Raw genomic sequence first — 20849 nt, 5'->3', positions numbered from 1 at the left:
GAAGATCTCCAGAGAAGGAGACTCCACAACCTCTCTGGGCAGCCTGTTCCAGTGCTCTGTCACCCTCACAGGGAAGAAGTTCTTCCTCACAGCCAGATGGAACTTACTGTGTTTCAGTTTGTACCCATTAACCCTCATCCTGTCACCAGCCACCACGGAGAAGAGTTTGGCCCCATCCTCCCTACATGCTCCCCTCAGGTACTTCTACACATTCATCAGAACTCCTCTCAGTCTTCTCTAGGCTAAACGGGCTCAGCTCACTTTGTCTTTCCTCATACGATAGCTGCTCCAGTCCCTTAATCATCTCCGTGGCAGTACGCTGCACCGTCTTTAGAAGCTCAATGTCCTTCTTGTACCAGGGAGCCCAGGACTGCCCCCAATACTCCAGGTGCGGCCTCACAGAGCTGAGCTGAGGGGCAGGATCCCCTCCCTCGACCTGCTGGCAACACTCCTCCTGATGCAACCAGGATCCCATTGGCCTTCTTGGCCACGAGGGCACATTGCTGCCTCATGGTTATGTTGTTGTCAATGAGGACTCCCAAATCGCTGTCTGTGGAGCTGCTTTCCAGCAGGTCAACCCTTAATCTGTCCTGGGGCTATTCCTCCCCAGGTGCAGGACTCCACATATGTCCTTGTTGAACCTCATGTGGTTCCCTTCTGCCCAGCTCTCCATCCTGTCTAGGTCCCTCTGAATGGTAGCACAGCCCTCCGGCGTGATGGCCACTCCATACAGTTTGGTATTGTTGACAAAACTTGCTGTGCCCTCATATATTGATGAACAAGTTGAACAGCACTGTGCCCAGTACTGCCCCCTGCAGGGCACTACTGGCCACAGGTCTCCAACTAGACTCAGCCCCATTTATCACGACCCTCTGAGCTCTGCTGTCCAGACAGTTCTCAATCCACCTCACTGTCCACTCATCTAACTCACACTTCTGGAGCTTCCCCATGAGGATGTTATGGGAGATGGTGTCAAAAGACTTGCTGACGTCAAGGTTAAAAAAAAAAAAAAAAAAAAAAATCCATGGCTCTCCCATCATCCAGCCATCCAGTCAGCCCAGTCATGGAAGGCTATCAATTAGGTTCATCAAACATGACTTCACCTTGGTAAATCCGTGCTGACTACTCCTGACCACCTTCTTTTCCTTGACATGCCTAGAGATGGTCTCTAGGATGAGCGGCTCCACCACCTTTCCAGGGATGGCGATGAGGCTGACCAGCCTGTAGTTTCCCGGGTCCTCCCTCTTGCCCTTTTTGAAGACTGGAGCTGACAGATTTCTTCCAGTCTTCTGGCACCTCCCCTTCCCTCCATGATCTCTCGAAGATGATGGAGAGCAGCTGACCAATGCCCGCCCCCCCCCCCCCCCCACACACACACACACACCAGTTCCCTCAGCACTCTTGGGTGTATCCCATCTGGGCCCATAGATTTATGTGCCAGTTTGCCTAAATAATCCCTAACCCACTCCTCCCTAACCAGCAGAAAGTCCTCCTCTCTCCTGGTTCTCTCTTTTGTCTCTGGGCTCTGTAGCTCATGGAGACTGGCCTTAGGAGTAAAGACAGAAGCAAAGAAGGCATTTAGTAACTCTGCCTTCTCTGCATCCTCCGTCACCAAGGCACCCTCCCCATCCAGCAGCAGACCAACATTTTCCCTAGTCTTCCTCTTGCTGCTGCTGTATTTATAGAAGCCCTTCCTGTTGTACCTGACATCTCTTGCTAACTCTCATTCCAAACAGGCCTTGGCCTTCCTCATTGTATCCCTGCATTCCCTGACAATGTTCTTCCGCAAGAAGGGTCTGGCCCTTTTTCTGCATTATATATGCACTCCTTTTCTCATTAAGTTTACCCAACAGCTCCCTGCCCAACCACGCAGGTCTCCCCCACACCCCACCTTTCTTGACTTCTTTCTTGTAGGAATGCACAGATTCTGAGGTTAGAGAAAGTGGTTCTTGAATATTAAATATTAGCTAACTCTCCTGGAGCCTGCCTTTCCTTCTAGGATCCTGGCCCAGGGGATTCCTCCAAGAAGGTCCTGAAGGGATCAAAATTAATGCTCTCAAAGCTTTTCTTTGTGCACAAAAGAAAACCCATCAGAGCAAGTCCTATTTTAATCCATTTAGGAGATATTACCTATAATGAGGGTGCGGAAATCACCTCTTTGCAGACAGCCCAAGCCTGAGATGACATGCTGGTATTGAGGCATTCGAGGAGCACATGTGTTTGTTACTGAGAGAGACTACTTGAAGCTGGTATTGCCTCCTTGCTGCCAAGCTCCTACCCATAGCCATGTCCCTCAGCTGGTCGTCATCCTTACGGCATCTCCTGCAGACCATGGCAGGGCCTGCCTGTCAGGAGTCCTGTGGGCTCAGCAGCTTACATCAGTTTTCAGTGGTGGCCAGCATAGGACCAGAGGCAATGACCCCAAAATGAAACACAGGAGATTCCACCTGAACATGAGGAAGAACTTCTTTAGTGTGAGGGTGACAGAGCACTGTTAGGCTCTGTCAGAGCCTCACGAGGTTCAACAAGGACAAGTGCAGGGTCCTGCACCTGGGGAGGAATAACCTCAGGCACCAGGACAGATTAGAGGTTGACCTGCTGGAAAGCAGCTCCACAGACAGCAATTTGGGAGTCCTCATTGACAACAACATAACCATGAGGCAGCAATGTGCCCTCATGGCCAAGAAGGCCAATGGGATCCTGGTTGCATCAGGAGGAACGTTGCCAGCAGGTCGAGGGAGGGGATCCTGCCCCTCAGCTCAGCTCTGTGAGGCCGCACCTGGAGTATTGGGGGCAGTCCTGGGCTCCCTGGTACAAGAAGGACATTGAGCTTCTAAAGACGGTGCAGCGTACTGCCGGAGATGATTAAGGGACTGGAGCAGCTATCGTATGAGGAAAGACAAAGTGAGCTGAGCCTGTTTAGCCTAGAGAAGACTGAGAGGAGTTCTGATCAATGTGTAGAAGTACCTGAGGGGAGCATGTAGGGAGGATGGGGCCAAACTCTTCTCCGTGGTGGCTGGTGACAGGATGAGGGTTAATGGGTACAAACTGAAACACAGTAAGTTCCATCTGGCTGTGAGGAAGAACTTCTTCCCTGTGAGGGTGACAGAGCACTGGAACAGGCTGCCCAGAGAAGCTGTGGCATCTCCTTCACTGGAGATCTTCAAAACCCACCTGGATATGATCCTGTACAAGGTGCCCTAGGTAACCCAGCTTGTGCAGGGGGGCTGGACTAGGTCCCAACTAGGTCCCACCTCAACCCTTCCATGATTTTGTGTGTGTGTCACAAGCCTCCCTGATGCCTGCTTTCTGCTGCATAAGGCCTCATCACAACTTGCAGGGCAAACAGAGACACCCCCAAAACCCAAACCACATTTTTTTTTTGTGAAGTGCATTATGAAGAAATACAACTTTGAAGCTCACTTACAGGTGTCCTTGTAACAGACTTCAGTGCAACTTAGAAACAGCCCTATCAGTTTAGTTTTTTTGAGTGCAAGATTACCACTGAAAGGCAACATTGCTGCTACTTCATTCAGTGATGGATGAAACACGTAAGTTTCTTACCAGCTTCAAATGCAGTAGTTGCCATTCAAATGCATGATCACCTGTTATGAGAGACAACCACAAAGCAAGTATCAGAACCCCCTCAGCTCAAGAGGCATAGAAAAGTGCTATACATATTAGTTTTGTCTTTATGGAGAGGGAAAACAGTCATGGATGTTTCTTCTGAGGCAGAGACTTGCCCTTTCCATGTAGTGCAACCTCTTTAAGTCACACGTGAAGGTGCCAAGCAGTCAAAAAGTGTCCTGGGAAGGCAGGATTGCCCCCACTGTAATGCTTGTGTGGGCTCCTAAAATATTCCCTTTGATCAACATTAAAGCTTAATACATGCTTCCTAGAGTAGCACCAATATTTGAAGATGGTAGTTGCACGTCAGCTCATTTTCTCGCCCCTGCCTTGCTTTCCCCTGCGTGGAAAGCTGTTTAACTACTGATTTGTAAAGCTGGAAAAACAGCAAGAGTGGAGCTATGCAACTTTTACATTCCGTGTGACAGTGCTCTTCAGCTCCTCTACTGGCTGAAGAGCTTTGTTGTTTGTTTGTTTTGGGGGACATTACAGTACACATTAATAAAATCCTGCACACATATGTCACAGGTGTATGTGAAGTTAAGAGCTTTTCTGGATATGGGCTGAGACTCAGGGAAGAGTAAGGGAGAAGACTCCTCTGAAACACATTCTGTAATAGCAGGTGAGCTGTTCAGCCCTTCTCTCCTGTGTGAGTAATCCAAGCATTGTGACAGTGTATCACAAAATTGCTATCTGGGCAAACAAAACCTACAGGCTATTTATTTTTCTTTCCTTGTTTATGGTACTTTATTCTGGATTTTACCAAGAAATTATGTTATAATTTGTAATATAATTACTGAAAACAAGTGACAGCAGTTAGTGGCAAAGCCAGTTTATTAGGTTTCCGGGATTGCATCCTCCCCCTCCTACCCAACCTCACATATAAAATAACCCAGTTTTACAATTTGGTAAGTGAAAATACATACACAAAGTATTCAGTACTTCTGACATGGATTTTGTGGGTAGAACACTACTACTGAGAGCTAGGAAGCACATCAGGTTCTAGATTAATGGCCACATTATGGTTATGGGAGAACCATCAAAACATGCTTCGTGCTGAAGACAATATTACATTGCCACACAATTTTAATGACACAAGGGCCCATATTTACAGGTTATGAATAACAACTCAAGTAAACTTGTCACAGATTTACATGTTTGTTTAACATTGTTTCTACATCATTTCCTTTCAACCTGACGGACTTTAGAATTCTTCATTCTGTTTATATTTTTAAAAATAACTAAAAAAAATATAAAGTTTGTTGAAATATTTAATACTATACAAATACTTAAGATGGATCCTTTTGAAAAAAAGGATTAAGGACACGAGTGAAAAACAAATTGTCCAAGAGGACTGTAAACCATGTTTATTTGTAATAATATACAAATAAATTGAAGATCAATACTTTCCTAAAAGAAAAAAAAGAAAAAGAAAAAAAAACCAAGAACACTAGTGTTAAAAAGCTGATTGAATATTAAATGACTAAAACTACTCTATAGTTCTTTCTTATGAACAAAGTGAATGAAAAAGTTCCTTTTTACAATGCTACATAAACAAAAACACCATGGAAGTCACAGCTGCTTTATACAGGAAAAAAAAAATAGTATCTTCAAAAATGTTTAACTATCCTAATTATGTTAGGTCAAATTGAAAGTTCTTTCTAAATCCAGAGAAAAGTCAATATATTTTTCCTTTTATCAGTATAACGTGCAATACAATTATACTGTATTTTATTAGTTTAAATAGTATATATCTTGTTTCAAAAATGTAATTATTTCTAATGCAATCACTAAGACGGCAGCTCCTACATTTGTCCTTACATTTATTTTCCAGTCAGCATCATTCACTACACATTATAAATCAATAATTCTCATGTTTATTTCAATTCCTTCGAAATTTAAGTCACAAAATATTGTTTCATCATTGCATATGAATGAAGTCATAGACTAAATTCTGTGGTTTACATTTCCCTTTGTTTTCTGTAAATTTTGGGCAACCTAGCATGATTTTCATTACAAAAGTTGACTTTCCAACAACAGAACTGAAATAAAACAGAATCTAGAAGATGGTTCTTAAAAATCTTCTCTCTTCTGATTAAAAACAGAAAATAAAACCAATCAATCAAACAAAAAAAACTCCTATTTTTAACACCACAATGCCCAATTTAAATGCATATGATCATTAGCCCAATATCTTTAACAGATTATTGGCCTGTGCAGATTTTCTCCATGTTTCAGAATTGACTTGATTTTGCATTCATAAATGTTTTAAAGAATTAGCACCATCCCTATCCTTTAAGCAGAAGGCAATGTTCTGCCTTCAGCAAGCTGGCCCTCATGTACAGCGGTCTGTAGTCACGTTCCTGCGCCCAGAAGCCTTTGGATGGGCTGTTCTGGCACAGAACAATACAGACCACTAATGCACGGTGGCCTTCACCTTTTCTATGACTAAGGCACAGCTCCGTATGCCACAATGGGCATCAGACCTAACATTTTCTCCTAAGCATTTCCATCCCTAAAACATGATCAAATTGATTCATGAAAAGTTGTGTTTTTCAAGATACTTGAAAACATTCATTATGACTAACATCCTCCAATAGTCTTACCTTTGAACACAGGAAGCTTTGCTAACTTCACTCAAATTCTACTTCATTTAAGTATTTTTACTTAGGCTCAGCTCAAATACAGCAGATACATCTTTACAAATAAGACCTCTTTGAACATGGAATTTTTAGTGGGGCCATTAAAATTCTGGATAGTTATAATCCTAAATTTTCTCAAGTCCTATTCTAAAATTATTTCCATCAGAAGGAATGTATAGTTTAGTCTTACATGCTAATTGTGAAGAAATAATCCAGTATCAAAGAGTTATCTGGATACACGGGCAGGCTCTTCAGCTCCTTTGTGGTTACCATGAAGAAACAGACAAGGCTAAGAAATTAAATGACATTAAAGCCCCCAATATGCACTTACACTGACAGCAGTATCTTTATCTGACAGCCCTGCTGCTGTTTTAATAGGAAGGTACTTGCTTAGTACTCATAATATATTTCTTCAGGTATCAAAAATCACTCTAATCAGTGACTTAAGAAAACAAAAGTTACTTATCTGTTCCAGAATACATTTCCTTCAACATTATTCCAATGAAGCACCAACGAAAAAAATTAGTAAACAGGCTTACTATTTATAACCTTACCACAAGTGACAAAAATTTTTCAGGCAGCAAGAGTTCAAGTAGAATTGCTTTGTCAAGACTTCACTTGAAAGTTTACTCTCCTGTATATCTATAGTGAAAAATCAGTAATTCAGAAAGTACATTACAAAGTGCAAGAAAATGAGATGGGCACATTTATACCAGGAAAAACAACAACAAAAAAAGCAAAAACAAAACAAACAAAAAAAAACACATTAAAGTGCCAGAGAGATTTGCTCTAATTGCTACCAAAACCTGGAAATTTGCCAAGATCACAACTTTGAAGCATATTCAAACAGACAAGGTGACAGCACAGTAAATAGCATGATTTAACACCAGCAGGTCATGGCAGGTTTTGGTTCAGGCTTTATATGAATTTCATCGCGATCTGGGGGTTGACTAAGCATTAATGGCTTGTGACTCTTAAGCTTGTGAGCCAGTGTCATAAATATGGCCTCCACATGGTCATTGTCATTGGGGTTTTTAGCAGAGGTTTCAAAGAGTGGCATACTGTGAGTATCAGCGAACTTCTGCGCCAAGTCTGTGGATACCTGAATAGCACTTCTCAGATCACACTTGTTTCCAACAAGAATCCGTGGTATATCATTGGTGAGAAGGTGCTGCTTGCACTCCTCTATCCACGATGGCAGACTGTGAAAGCTGGCAATGTTTGTCATGTCGTACACAAACACGACGGCGTGGACGTTCCTGTAATAGTGCTGCACCATACTCTTTCTGAAGCGCTCCTGGCCAGCTGTGTCCCATAGCTGAATCTGAGAGGAGAAAGACCAAAAGAGAAAAAGCAGAACTGCTCTTTTAATCACGCAGCAAAATTATGTGGGAATATCAGGCAGTTACACAAATTCACTCCTCTGAATGGATTATACTGAAAAGTTTATGCTGAAGAAAACTGGGGCTCCTCCCATAAACAATTTCAGAAAGTTTTGTCTTCTGAACCATCTGCTCATAACAGAAGCTATAAAAAAATTATGATGTGGCTTAATCGCTAATACAAATTTCTGAAAGTTTAGTGGAGTAGATAATTTGCAGATTTTTACATAAACAAATACTGAAATCTGGCCAATACAGTTTTTATTTGAGGAAACAGCAACATACATTTCTTAGCACAGCTTTCAGCTGACATGAATTTCTGTTGCCACAAATAACATCATCTTCCTCAAAGTTTTGTTCTTAGCATCCAGTTAACTGCCAACTGCGCAGACTTCATAGGAGTAAGAAGAAATCAAAACACATGAACAAAAAAAAAGCACAAAAACCTACATCGGCTGGAATCAAATTCTTCTTTCTATAAACCTCAACCTTAGACTTATTTAATGATTAAGCTAGGACAATACTGTGGTTTGTAGTATGCAAATAAGAGCACCCATAAAGAAAAAAAAAGGCATAAACCTTAAGTTAGTTTAAAATGATACCAATATTTCCAGGTATATGTCTCTCCTGAATAAACTTAAATGTCAATATTTGTTCTAAGCCTATATAGTCAATGACCAAACTATAAAGTAATCAGACAAAAGCACTTAATCTGTAAAAATTTGAGTATCTCAAGTCCGGACAAAACTCCATTGAACCACAAGCACATGTAAAGACCAGAGTACAAACAAAAATATTAAATGTATCAATCACTTTGACAGAATGAGAGCTTTGAGTTCTCTGATGTGTAGGATTTGCTATAAAATCATGCAATTATCGAATGTGGTAATATTTAAGACACCAGCTTTTGGGGAAACAGGCGACTGAAATATTTAGCAGTCAGACCAAAATTAACCCACAATGCCAAATTAAACATATAGCTAACAAATAAATGAGCACATGGTTATACCATGTACACCTTACAGTGTTAACACTGAAACTTAACATGTGATTTCTTAGGTCAAGACTGAATCCTAACTACCTGTCTCTGTTCTGCACGGTTGATCCTTAACTGTTGAAGCAGTTTGATTAATACTTTGGCTTTTAACCTTTGTGCAAGAAATCTTAGAAAGAAATATTTCCTCCCTAAGAGAGAGAAGAGAGAAATTTTCTTTGGACACAGAATTAAAGCAGCATTAAATGGTCTGTAAATCATGAAGGTAAATTTAAAATTCAATCTCTTCCACAAGCCATTCTATAGCTAGTATTTTTCCTTGATGAAGACTATTCTCTCATGACCACAGTTCTGCAGTCCTTTGATCCAAATGTTTCAGTAAGCCTGATTTCTAAATTACAGATTTCTTAAGTTACCTTGTTTAGCATTTTTACCGATTATTTTGAGATAAAAGAATAAAAATACACAAAGGAAATTTGCCAATGTCAAGAAGCTAGGATGCAACACCAAGAGAAGGATTACAATATCATCTAAGAGCTGGAAGAGCAGAAAGAAAACAAAACTGAGTAGGGCCAGATGCAAGGTGTTGAGAACTGCTATTAATAAAAAAGACAGCTCTTGTAAGTGGGGGACTCATCAGCTGGAAATAGCTGAAGTGGATGACAATCCAGGCACACGAAAATCACAGGACATCATGAATCACTGGTATGATAGAGCCAAGGGAAAAAAAGTAAATGCTGTTTCAGGATAGTGTAAGTTTCTTAATATTATGTTCAACTCTGATCACCTATACCCAAGAAAAATTCAGATTTTAACAGGACATTTACTGGTTTGAACAAGGGATTTACATGAAAACATTTGAACACCTCAGATTACGTAGTCTAGTCCAGTTAGCCCAACTTCTGCTCTACAGAAGCATAAAGACCAAGATACTGCTCTAGAATGTCAATAAAAATACTTTTAAAAAGCAAGATTATTGTCAAAAATCTTAATCTTTAAAACTGTCAATATTCTTAAAAATATCCTGCAGATCAGTCTATTCTTCTATTGAATATTTTAGAGGAATGAGATGAGAACACAAATTGAAAAAGTAGAAAAAAACAGCATAGCAAAACAGATGAGGAGAAAATAGAACTCTTATCTCTCTATACAGAGCTACTTAAGCTAAAGGATAATGCTGGTGCTGCAAAAAGATGCTATCAGCTAGCTACAACAAGCATACATAAGAATTTTTTTTTAAAGTTCCTAATCATTAAGCTGATGAAGTAACAGAACAGTCTTCCAGCTGAAATAAGGAAAAGAATGTTTTTTTTTCATACAGCTTTGTAACTTAACAAAAGAATTACCTGGTAGCATTAGCAACGTATCATATAACTGGACACTGCTGGGCTCTAGCTGAATGACTGGATGCTCACAAAGCAGTTTCAGTATCTGAGCTGGACACTCCAGCCTTTGCTGGAAAAAAACTGTTGTCAATCACAGTTTTATTCATATAAATATGCTCATTTTAGAGCAAATATCTGCTTTTTGCCAACTGTATTGTACTCTAATAACAACTGACTACAGCTCCATGGTTTGTAAAGGAACTCTTGATACCTAGACTAAATATAGACAACTAAATTTGGTTTGGATTCATTCACCTACCCGGACAAGAGAGAGACTTAGTTCTTACATGATTACAAAGAACCACAAAGTCAAGACTTCTGCAGGATTTTCATTAATTTGGAATATAACAAATTAAAGAAAGAATAAAGACACACAGAGAGGTAAACTTTATGTTCAGTCAGCATACAGCTAAGGAGTATATAATCTTGCAAGATGTTAAATCAAATCTGAATTAAAGGGCTCATTTCCATAGACAGCTGTAGAATCTGGGCATACACTTCTCTCCTCACCTCACTGAGAAAGAGTAGAAATCAGTCAGAATTCAGTCAAGGAGAGATCCTTATTGCCAAGCTTGGTTAGAAACAAGGACATTTAATCAAAGTTTTATAGAACTTCTAAGATAAGCTTAAACTATACTTTCACCTAGATTTTAATTACATGTGATTTTCAAATTTGGATATATTATCCAAAAGTTTTTTTTTAAAAAAATATTACTGGTGTGAAATCACAAACTGTATGGAGAGACAAATCTTTCTCCAGAGCCGAAAGTTTCATATTTTGGAAGTCTCTTTTTTTCCCCTCTTAACAGGTGAACTTCATCTTTCCATTTCTGGCCAAGAAACTTAGCCTGGCACTACTGAAAAACAAACACTGATGATGATCGCTTTGGTATTCATCAGTGTGCATTGACAAATTCGATTAAGATCATGGTTTCCCTATTGTTACAACACCCTCCATCAGGAGAGCACATTTTTATTATTTCAAATACAATACAGATAATGACCCTTTAAAATGTGCATTTCGAAAGTCTGAATTAACAGCACATTCAACTATTAAAACTGAGGACAGAATCACTTCTCCCTTTTCCTAGGAATAATAAACATTATTTAAATGTATCAACTACTGCCTCCAATTCCTTTTTGTGCATCTAGAAAGGCTAAACAAGGACTGCATTAGCACACATGGTTTATAAAACCTGCTGCCAAAAGCCTAACTTAATAAAGTTAAAACAGCAAGACATGCTTCCTTTTATTAGATGCAAAGCAAATATGAACTTGAAGAGCTTTCCCCTTTGTATTTCACTTGCAGCCTTTGCTATTTTAATGTAGGTCACAAAGAAGTGACATCATTGTTTTCTTCAATTTTACATAATTTCAGGAAGAGCAAAAGGTAAAAGGTTCATGTGTTGACAGTTCTAATCTATTCATCATCTCTAATCATTAGAGTTTCAGATGAATCAGTGAGCCCACTGTACAAAAAACACACTTGTTCCAATGTCTTAGAATTATAAAAATTATTGTGTGGGAGACCCCTGCTGAGAAGAATCGTGTCTGTGTCAATGCCAGTGACACAGCGTTTTTCCAGCTGCAAGGGAAATGCCCTGTACTAGGGCAGCACATGAATGACCACCCAGCTGGCTGGGGGAAGGGACAAGAGAGAAGAAGACACCATTTAATGTTTTCCTTCAAAGCAAGGGAGAAAATTTCTCTACCCAGCATGCCCTCCAGCGCACACCAAGAACAGCAGATGAATAATTCAGTTCATAAGAGCTTCTTTCCTTCCTGGTTCAACAGGCATTGCTGCAGAGATGCTACAAACAAGATAAGGATGAATGACAGGAGATGGCAAGACAACAACAACAACAACAAAAGAGGCTGGTACATAGTGTGATGGTGCTTAACATCCTCCCTAGGAGCTAGGGCCCTGGCTATAATATTAAGAAACTTTTGTTTCCTTTTAAACTTGAAACAGAATTTATTGGAAAACAAAGTGTCTGAAAAGTCTCAGCCAGTTCTCCACCTCTCTCACCAAAGCCAGGATACTCAACAGGCACTCCCAAGAGCACAGCATACCCTAGCAGAGCACACACAACATAAAGGCCCCTATGTGGCCAGAACTGCGGACAGGGCTAGACTCTTCTCTGCTTGTTTTTTGGGCAGGCACAATGCAGGGGCAGTGAGAAAGCCACGCAGTAAGATGGTGCTGACAAGCACATGTCCATCATGAGGTCCTTGCTTCAGCTACAGACAGCAACAGACCTTAGAGTACAAGAGCTCAGCCATCAGCCAAAGGGTGATGATCTTTACAAAGGGAATGAATAACAAGTTTTCTCTTTTAATTATTAAAAAAAAAGATATATAGAGAAAAGAATCCAGAAGAAGGGCAAAAAATCTTCCACAATTTCTTTAATTGGTAAATGAGCAAGGCAGACTACAGCTTTCAGCTATATGACTGTCAGCTGCAATTCCAAAGCTTGGTGATAACAGCCAAGAGTAAATTCCAAAACTAATGTTTTCCCTTTTTAAGCATCAGTTAAAACCAGTTCCTAAAAAACAACCACAATATGCAAGTAGAAAGGGAAAAGTTTGAGGTTTTTAAACCACTTTATTGCTTATACATAAACTACATTTTTAAGCAACTAGTGGTTTAAACTGCAAATCAATAACAGTATCATCACTGGTGTTCACATATCCAACAGGCTAACTGGGCATATTTCACTTTTTTTTTTTTTTTTTTTTTTTTTTTAATTGCTTTACAGTACCTTTAAGTTTGCCTTAAAACACAAAAGCAATTTTTTCCCTTTACACAACTGATTTTTCACTGAATGGAAGAATAAGCTTTATCTAAATCTGCAAACAGAGAAGAAAAAAGGTTCTGTACCACCTTACTCTAACATGCAGCTATCTAAACAAAACAAAACAAAACTGCAACACATTACTATCATAGACAGAACAGTTCATTCCTCAGCACTGTCCTGTTTCTTAATAGGATACAATTTGTTGTTTTCACTATTTCCAAACTAAATTTCCTCATTAAAAAAAAAAATCAAACTGATTCTATCTCATACAGAAATTTTGTCTTTCTCTTCTGTTCTCCTTTTCTTGATGTTACTGTGCGTGTGTGTGTGTGTGGCACGTAGTTCCCCTTTAAAAATATTTCAGATAATCGCTATAACAACTCCTTTTAATTTAAGATTAAAATGCTTCAGCACAGTGTCATCGACCTGAAAGTTAGGCCACCGAAATGCAATTCCTAGCAAACACAGAAGCAGAATTTCTCGGAGCCAAGGCCCAAGAGCAGCTATTGCCTAAAGCTTGTCAAAGGCTGTGCCTAATGGTGGAAAACTTTCCTCAGCTCAAGCACCTCCACAGCAGAAACGCAGGCAAGGCAGATAGTTTCTGACAAATCTGCAGAGTCCCTAACGCCAAAACGGAGTGTTCGGGCCAGGCGACACGACGGCGGTGAAGCAGGGGGCGCGAGGCGGCGCCCGCAAACCCCGACACGCAGCAGGGCGATGCGCGGCGCCCAGGGCACACGCCGGAGGCTCGGCGCTGCCCGCGGCACGGAGCGCTCTGCCGAGCTCCCCGGAGCTCCACCAGCGGGGCCGCACGGCGCCCGGGCGCGCAGCCGGCCCGCCGCTACCTTGATGCGCTCGCCGTCGATGGTGACGGCGCGCTCGCGGAAGTCCACGCCGATGGTGGCCTCGGTGCGCTGCGGGAAGCGGCCGGCGCAGAAGCGGTACGTGAGGCACGTCTTGCCCACGTTGGAGTCGCCGATGACGATGATCTTGAAGATGCGGGAGCGCGCGGGGGGCAGCGCGCCGGGCAGCGCGCCGCTGCCCGTGAAGCTCAGCTCCAACGAGGACTCCAGCTCGGCCGCCGCCGCCATCATCGCGCCCTCCTCGCCGGCGGAGGCCGCCCGCCCGCCGCCCTCCCTGCGCGCGTGCGTGCCGCGCGGGCGGGGCGCGCGCCCGCCGCCGTTAAACCGCCGCCCCGCGGGGAAGCGGCCGCGCCGCGCCACGCCACGTCACGGCGAGCCGCCGGGTGTCGCGAGAGCCGCGCCCACGTGGCGGCGCCCCGGGCCAATGGCAGCGCGCCGCGCGCGGGGGACCGTGGGGAGCGGTGGCGGAGGGCGCGGGGCGGGCAGCGCGAGCCGCTCGCCACGCCCCCGGCGTCGGGCTGCCGCCCAGATAAACGCGGACCGGGGTCCCGAGGGAGCGCTCAGAATAATAAGAGGAAGGCTGAAATCACGCGGTGTTATTTTTAATCGCGAGGGTTTTTTTTTTTTCAGTTATAATTTAATGTGTCACCTCGTGCCCTTAGGCACCATCCTCAGGCAGCGCTGAATTTCAAGAAGGCCAATGGGATCCTGGGGTGCATTAAGAAGAGCGTCTCCAGCAGGTCGAGGGAGGTGATCCTGCCCCTCTACTCAGCCCTGGTGAGGCCGCATCTGGAGTATTGTGTCCAGTTCTGGGCTCCACAGTACAAGAGGGATGTGGAGCTGCTGGAGAGAGTCCAGCGCAGGGCCACAAGGATGATCAGGGGCCTGGAACATCTGACCTATGAGGAGAGGCTGAGGGAGCTGGGCCTGTTCAGCCTGGAGAAGAGAAGGCTGAGAGGGGACCTGGTCAGTGTCTATAAGTACCTCAAGGGAGGGAGTGCAGAGGACGGGGATGGTCTCTTTTCAGTGGTGGCCACTGATAGGACTAGAGGAAATGGCCGGAAACTGAAACATCAAAAATTCCATAGGAACTTAAGGAAAAATTTCTTAACAGTGAGGGTGACAGAGCACTGGAACAGGCTGCCCAGAGAGGTTGTGGAGTCTCCTTCTCTGGAGATCTTCAAAACCCGCTTGGATGCAGTCCTGCGCCATGTGCTTTAGGTGTCCCTGCGTATGCAGGGGGGTTGGACTAGATGATCTCTAGAGGTCCCTTCCAACCCTAAGCATTCTATGATTCTATGATTCTATGAATTTCATGCTGAAATTCCCCCAGGCGCAGGGTTGTGGCAGGGCAGGCTGGCCCTACTTGATGCTGCCTTTGTGTTTGGGGACAGCGAGGGAGAAGTAGATGTTGGCAAGGCCTTGTGCGCCTGCTGCTCTTCAGTGGGACTGTGCTGGTCTCCTCTCCAGGGGTAAATGAGACAGCAGCAAGCTCCTCTCTGGCAGATGCACGTGAGGCAAAAATGATTGGCATACCTGCCAGTGAGAAGGGACATGTGGCACTGCCTCGGGCATCTTAATAAACTCAGCAACGGCTGCAACCTAAAAGAGAGCTTCAGCTATTTTCCATTAGCCAAACCTGCAGCTTAGACCTCTGCTTTGTAAAGTATAAGAAGAGAAGCCACCACTGAGTTCTTACTGTCCCTTCCACTGAAAGTGCTGTGTTTTACAGCAAGGACACAGCATGTGTTTAGCCGCACAAGCAAGCGTGTCTCCATAGCCCATGGTGAAAGAAGAAGTAGAAACTTCCCAGTTCTAGTGGGGAGATGCTCTGATGTGGGCTCTGGCTAACATGCTAAGGAGAGAGTTCAATCAGTACTTTGGCAAGAATTGCCAACAGCTCATTTAAACCTGCGCTATGCCAAACTGCTATAATTAGATTTGAGCTCTTCAACAGCTCTGAACATCTTTTGATTTCAGCAACTGAGCCTCCTGCAGAGGCAGAATCTTTGCACCATCTAGCGGCCACACTAATTCAGAGTCATCACATTTTTATACTCTGGGCTATGTGACAGAGGTCTGGCACCTTGCCTCTGACTTTAGGCACTCTCAAGCACCTTTTTAGTTTATAGTCTGAGTTTCTGTTTTGTTTTCCATTGCTATTCATTGGACAAACAGAACTACCTACATAGTATGTTCCTGAGAGCAGCCTGCTGATGAAAGAAAGGATGGACTTGAATTAAATCACTTCTGTTGCAGTCTGCTAATGCTCCCTACTGGAGAAAGATTTATTATATTGCAAGGGACTCCTGCTTCTGAAATCCATTCAGTGGCTTGCACTGGACAGATTTTAAATACTGTCCCTGGTGGGATCTTTAGGACTTCACACATAGCACAGACTTCAGGTGTCCATTTTGGGCATTTGTGAGTTCTGTCGCAACAGCTTGTTTTCCAAATCTCCAGACATGCCCTGAAATCCTTCTGACACTCAGTGTTTCTGGGGAAGAGGCTCCTTTTTTCAGGACCTGTGACAGATGCGCTCACCTACCTAGAAGGAGATACAGATCATGGTGTCTTGGTACCCTTTCCATAAAGGAATGCACGTTTCCAGGGGGCCAAATCCCAAATTACACTTAGTGAAGTTTCCCATTTGCTAGAGAATTCCTGGTAGTGCTGGGTATTTCCCTGCTGTTCCTGTAGCAGCTTGCCTTTGCTAGAGCCAGTGAGCGTAATTGTGGGAGTTTTGGCTGTCCTTCTGTAACTTCCCTATTATTCCAGTCATGAGATCAGCCTCACCACATCTGGTGCTGTGCGGCTTCATCCATCCCATTCCTCCTCCGTGTAAATGCAGAGCACCAGTTCTCTGGCTCCACTTTCAAGGAGCAGCAGTTCCTGCCTCTGCACGGCACGTGGTGGCCAGGTGCCACCTTCAAGCTGTAGTTACGGTGGGGATGGAAAGTCAGCCAGTTTGTGTGGACAGACATATGCAGGGTTCGTAGTCCCAGCCAGAGCTCCTAAGCTGAGTAGAGACTGCTTAAATCTTTGAATTGCTTAAATGAGCAAATGGTAGTTTGTCAAAATTCAATCTTTTCCCTGTATCTATTTACATTGAGTAGAATTTTCCCAGAAAAGTATTCTGTGATGCAAAGTAGAATTTCTGGTGATACCCAGAGAAGAAAACTACAGAACTGTGAATGTCTAAAAAATCTAGGTCTAAAAAATCTAACTTAATGTTCCTGTTTTGCCTAATTCATAGCAGGGGTGTGAACCAAGGTTTCACGTATTGCATAAAATTAAGATACTGGCATTTAGGGCATCCGCTCTTCTTGGAACTGTTCTGTTTTAATACTTTATCAATTGAACAGCAATCCCAAGATCCTGTTTTGCAGAACAGCAGGCAGGACATGCACCATTTTCAAGTCTAATTGAGGCTGCAAGATTCCACAGTGATCAATAATTATTACTGGCTACTCATTTCGGCCAAGGGGTAACGGAAATTACAATTTCCTGGATTTACAATGCATCCATTAAAGTTTTCCTCTATAGTAGAATGCCCCTTAATACATGTCATTTAGTCCATCTGGCAGCAGCTCAACAGGAGAACAGGCTGTGTTTCTGTATACATATGTGTACACATATATATATATATATGTGTGTATATATATATACACACACATACTTCTATATATATGCAGCAGTATAAAACAAGGAGTTAACATACAAAGAGATTCACAACCAGCTGCAGCCCAATGAATTTAGGGAACATAAAAACACTCAAAAGGTATTGTTTTGGTATGAACATTATAGGACTGCTCAACTTGACTGGATCAAAACTACAGCCAGTCTGCTATCCTGTCTCCTATGAGAAGAGGAATTTCAAGGGAAGATGGAAGAGCAGGAAGAGAAAAGAGCCTGTTTTTTACACTCTCACAATTTTGCCTGATCAGTGATGACAGATTTAACAAACAGATCTTGAGTCTAACCTGTTCCAGTAGAAGTCTCCCTCCATATAATAACAGATCATAAAATCACAGAATGCTTAAGGTTGGAAGGGACCTCCAGAGGTCATCTAGTCCAACCCCCCTGCACACGCAGGGTCACCTAGAGCACGTGGCACAGGACTGCGTCCAAGCGGGTTTTGAAGATCTGCAGAGAAGGAGACTCCACAACCTCTCTGGGCAGCCTGTTCCAGTGCTCTGTCACCCTCACTGTTAAGAATTTTTTTTCCTTAACCTCCCATGGAACTTTTGATGCTTTATTTTCTGGCCGTTTCCCCTAGTTCTATCAGTGACCACCACTGAAAAGAGGCCAGCACCATCCTCCTCACTCCCTCCCTTGAGGTACTTATATACACTGATCAGGTCTCCTCTCAGCCTTTTCTTCTCCAGGCTGAACAGTCTTTCAGTCTTTCCTTGTAAGGCAGATGTTCCAGGCCCCTGATCATCCTTGTAGCCCTGCGCTGGACTCTCTCCAGCAGCTCCACATCCCTCTTGTACTGTGGAGCCCAGAACTGGACACAATACTCCAGATGTGGCCTCCCCAGGGCTGAGTAGAGGGGCAGGATCACCTCCCTCGACCTGCTGGAGACGCTCTTCTTAATGCACCCCAGGATCCCATTGGCCTTCTTGGCCGCAAGAGCACACTGCTGCCTTATGGTCAACTTGTCGTCCACCATGACACCCAGGTCCCTCTCTGCAGAGCTGCTCTCCAGAAGGTCAGTCCCCAGCCTGTCCTGGTGTCTGGGGTTATTCCTCCCCAGGTGCAGGACCTTGCACTTGGCCTTGTTGAATTTCATGAGGTTTCTCACTGCCCAGTTGTCCAGTCTGTCCAGGTCCCTCTGGATGGCAGCGCAGCCCTCTGGGGTATCGGCTACTCCTCCCAGTTTGGTATCATCAGCAAACTTGCTGAGGGAGCACTCTGTGCCTTCATCCAGGTCATTGAAGAATAAACTGAACAGGACTGGACCAAGGACTGACCCCTGGGGGACCCCGCTATCTACAGGCCTCCAACTAGACTCTGCACCGCTGATCACCACCCTCTGAGCTCTGCCATCCAGCCAATTCCTAATCCATCTCACTGTCCACTCATCTACCCCACACTTCCGGAGCTTGCCCAGGAGGATGTTGTGAGGGACGGTGTCAAAAGCCTTGGTGAAGTCGAGATAGACGACATCCACCGCTCTCCCCTCATCTATCCAGCTGGTCATTCCATCATAGAAGGCTATCAGGTTAGTCAGGCAAGATTTCCCCTTGGTGAATCCATGCTGACTGCTCTTGAGCACTTTCTTGCCCTCCATGTGCCTGGAGACAACGGCCAGGATGAGCCGTTCCATCACTTTTCTGGGAATGGAGGTGAGGCTCACTGGCCTGTAGTTGCCTGGGTCCTCCTTCTTGCCTTTTTTGAAGACTGGCGTGACATTGGCCTTCTTCCAGTCCTCTGGCACCTCCCTCATTCTCCAGGATCTTTCAAAGATGATGGAGAGCGGCTTAGCTATGACCTCTGCCAGCTCCCGCAGCACTCTGGGGTGCATCCCACCAGGGCCCATGGATTTGTGGGTATCGAGTTTCCTTAGGTGCTCTCTGACCCAATCTTCCTCTACCCAGGGCAAGTCTTCCTCTCCACCCGCTTCTTCTCTTGTCTCTAGGGCCTGGGGCTCTAAAGGGCTGCCCTTGGTAAACACCGAAGCAAAGAAGGCATTCAGCAACTCTGCTTTTTCTGTGTTATTTGTAACCAGGGTGCCCATCTCGTCCGCCAGCGGACCCACATTTTCCCTGATCTTCCTTTTGCTGTTAATGTATTTGAAGAAGTTTTCTTGTTATTTTTAATATCCCTTGCCAGATGGCGTTCCAAACATGCCTTAGATTTCCTTTTTCCACATTCTCTATACCGTCGCCTTCTGCTTGAGCATTGCCACAAGCTCCTTGCTCATCCACACAGGTCTCCTGCCCTCTCTGCCTCCCTTCCTACACACAGGGATGCACTGCTGCTGGGCCTGGAGGAAGTGCCGCTTGAAAACTAACCAGCTCTCTTGGGCCCCCCTTCCTTCTAGAGCTCTAGCCCATGGGATTCTTCTGAGACGGTCTCTGACGAGGCTAAAGTTGGCCCTCCTGAAGTCCATGGTTGCAAGACTACTTACAGCCCTGCCTCCTCCTCATTGAATCCTGAACTCCACCAACTCATGGTCACTGCAGCCGAGGCTACCCCCACCTTCACATCTCCTACAAGTCCCTCTCTATTTGTTAGCACGAGGTCCAGTAGTCCACCTCTCCTCATTGGCTCCTCTACAACCTGTGTCAAAAAGTTATCGTCGACGCTCTGCAGGAACCTCCAGGACTGTTTGTGCCTGGCTGTGTTGTCCTTCCAGTTGATGTCGGGGTAGTTGAAGTCCCCCATGAGAACCAGGGCCTGTGACCATGAGGCAACATCCAGCTGACTATAGAAGGCCTCATCAACTTCCTCATCCTGGTCAGGTGGCCTGGAGCAGACACCCACCAGTGTCTCCCACACATTCCTAAAACACTTCATTTGTAAATTAAAAAATTATCTTGAATCTTACTTCAGATCTGATGTCCTAATTTCTACACTGGTGACCATGCACTTCAATATCAGGAGAATCTTTTGGGTTAAGTTACTTTTATATGAGCTATTTCAGTGTAGTACTGGAAATTTCATCACTTCTGATGTATATATAGAGTGATAAAGTTGTTGACTAAATCATTATACTTAGTCCAGCACTTACTATTTCTGGATGTTGCTTTCTGCATATCGGGAGACTGTCAAATCTAGTTGAATTTAATTATAGTAACAGAATAAATTAAAATGCTTCTTGTTACTAAGCATTTGAAAAAGCTTTTTTTTTTTTTTCTTTTGCAAGGACAAGTAGTTTTAATATAGTCTTCAGATGTGTTCAGTGAATGAATGTACAAGAGCCCAGGTTCACAGATAGTTTCATTTAGCAGATGTAGAAGATCCTAAAGAGGATTCTGAAAATAGTCACGAGATACCCCAGCCTTGCTCAGCATTTCAAGAATAGTTATTCCCATCTTCCCTTAAAGACATATTTTAACTTGTCAGTTACATGAAAATGCAAGCTGTGTTCTACATCTAAAAATTCTGATACTATTTTTAAGTTAAGGAACAAATTAGAAAAAAATAGTG

General features: G+C 43.7%; 1 protein-coding gene across 1 annotated transcript; it reads right to left on the bottom strand.

The window, feature by feature from the left end:
- Positions 1-6364: 6364 nt before the first annotated feature.
- Positions 6365-13953, bottom strand: RAB33B (RAB33B, member RAS oncogene family). Its single transcript, XM_088526519.1, has 2 exons — positions 13674-13953; positions 6365-7593 (listed from the first exon to the last, which is right to left on the bottom strand). Exons 1-2 carry the CDS (start codon positions 13920-13922, stop codon positions 7150-7152), a joined length of 693 nt encoding a protein of 230 aa, XP_088382645.1. The 5' UTR covers positions 13923-13953; the 3' UTR covers positions 6365-7149.
- Between the last annotated feature and the right edge of the window lie 6896 nt (positions 13954-20849).

This window comes from Tinamus guttatus, unplaced genomic scaffold (genome assembly GCF_059628265.1).
Source record: "Tinamus guttatus ecotype Peru unplaced genomic scaffold, ASM5962826v1 Tinamus_guttatus_pri_ptg000247l, whole genome shotgun sequence".
In the NCBI taxonomy this organism is placed as follows: Eukaryota; Metazoa; Chordata; class Aves; order Tinamiformes; family Tinamidae; genus Tinamus; species Tinamus guttatus.
The sequence above is the reverse complement of the archived record's forward strand: the minus strand, read 5'-3'. Positions and strand labels throughout refer to the sequence as shown.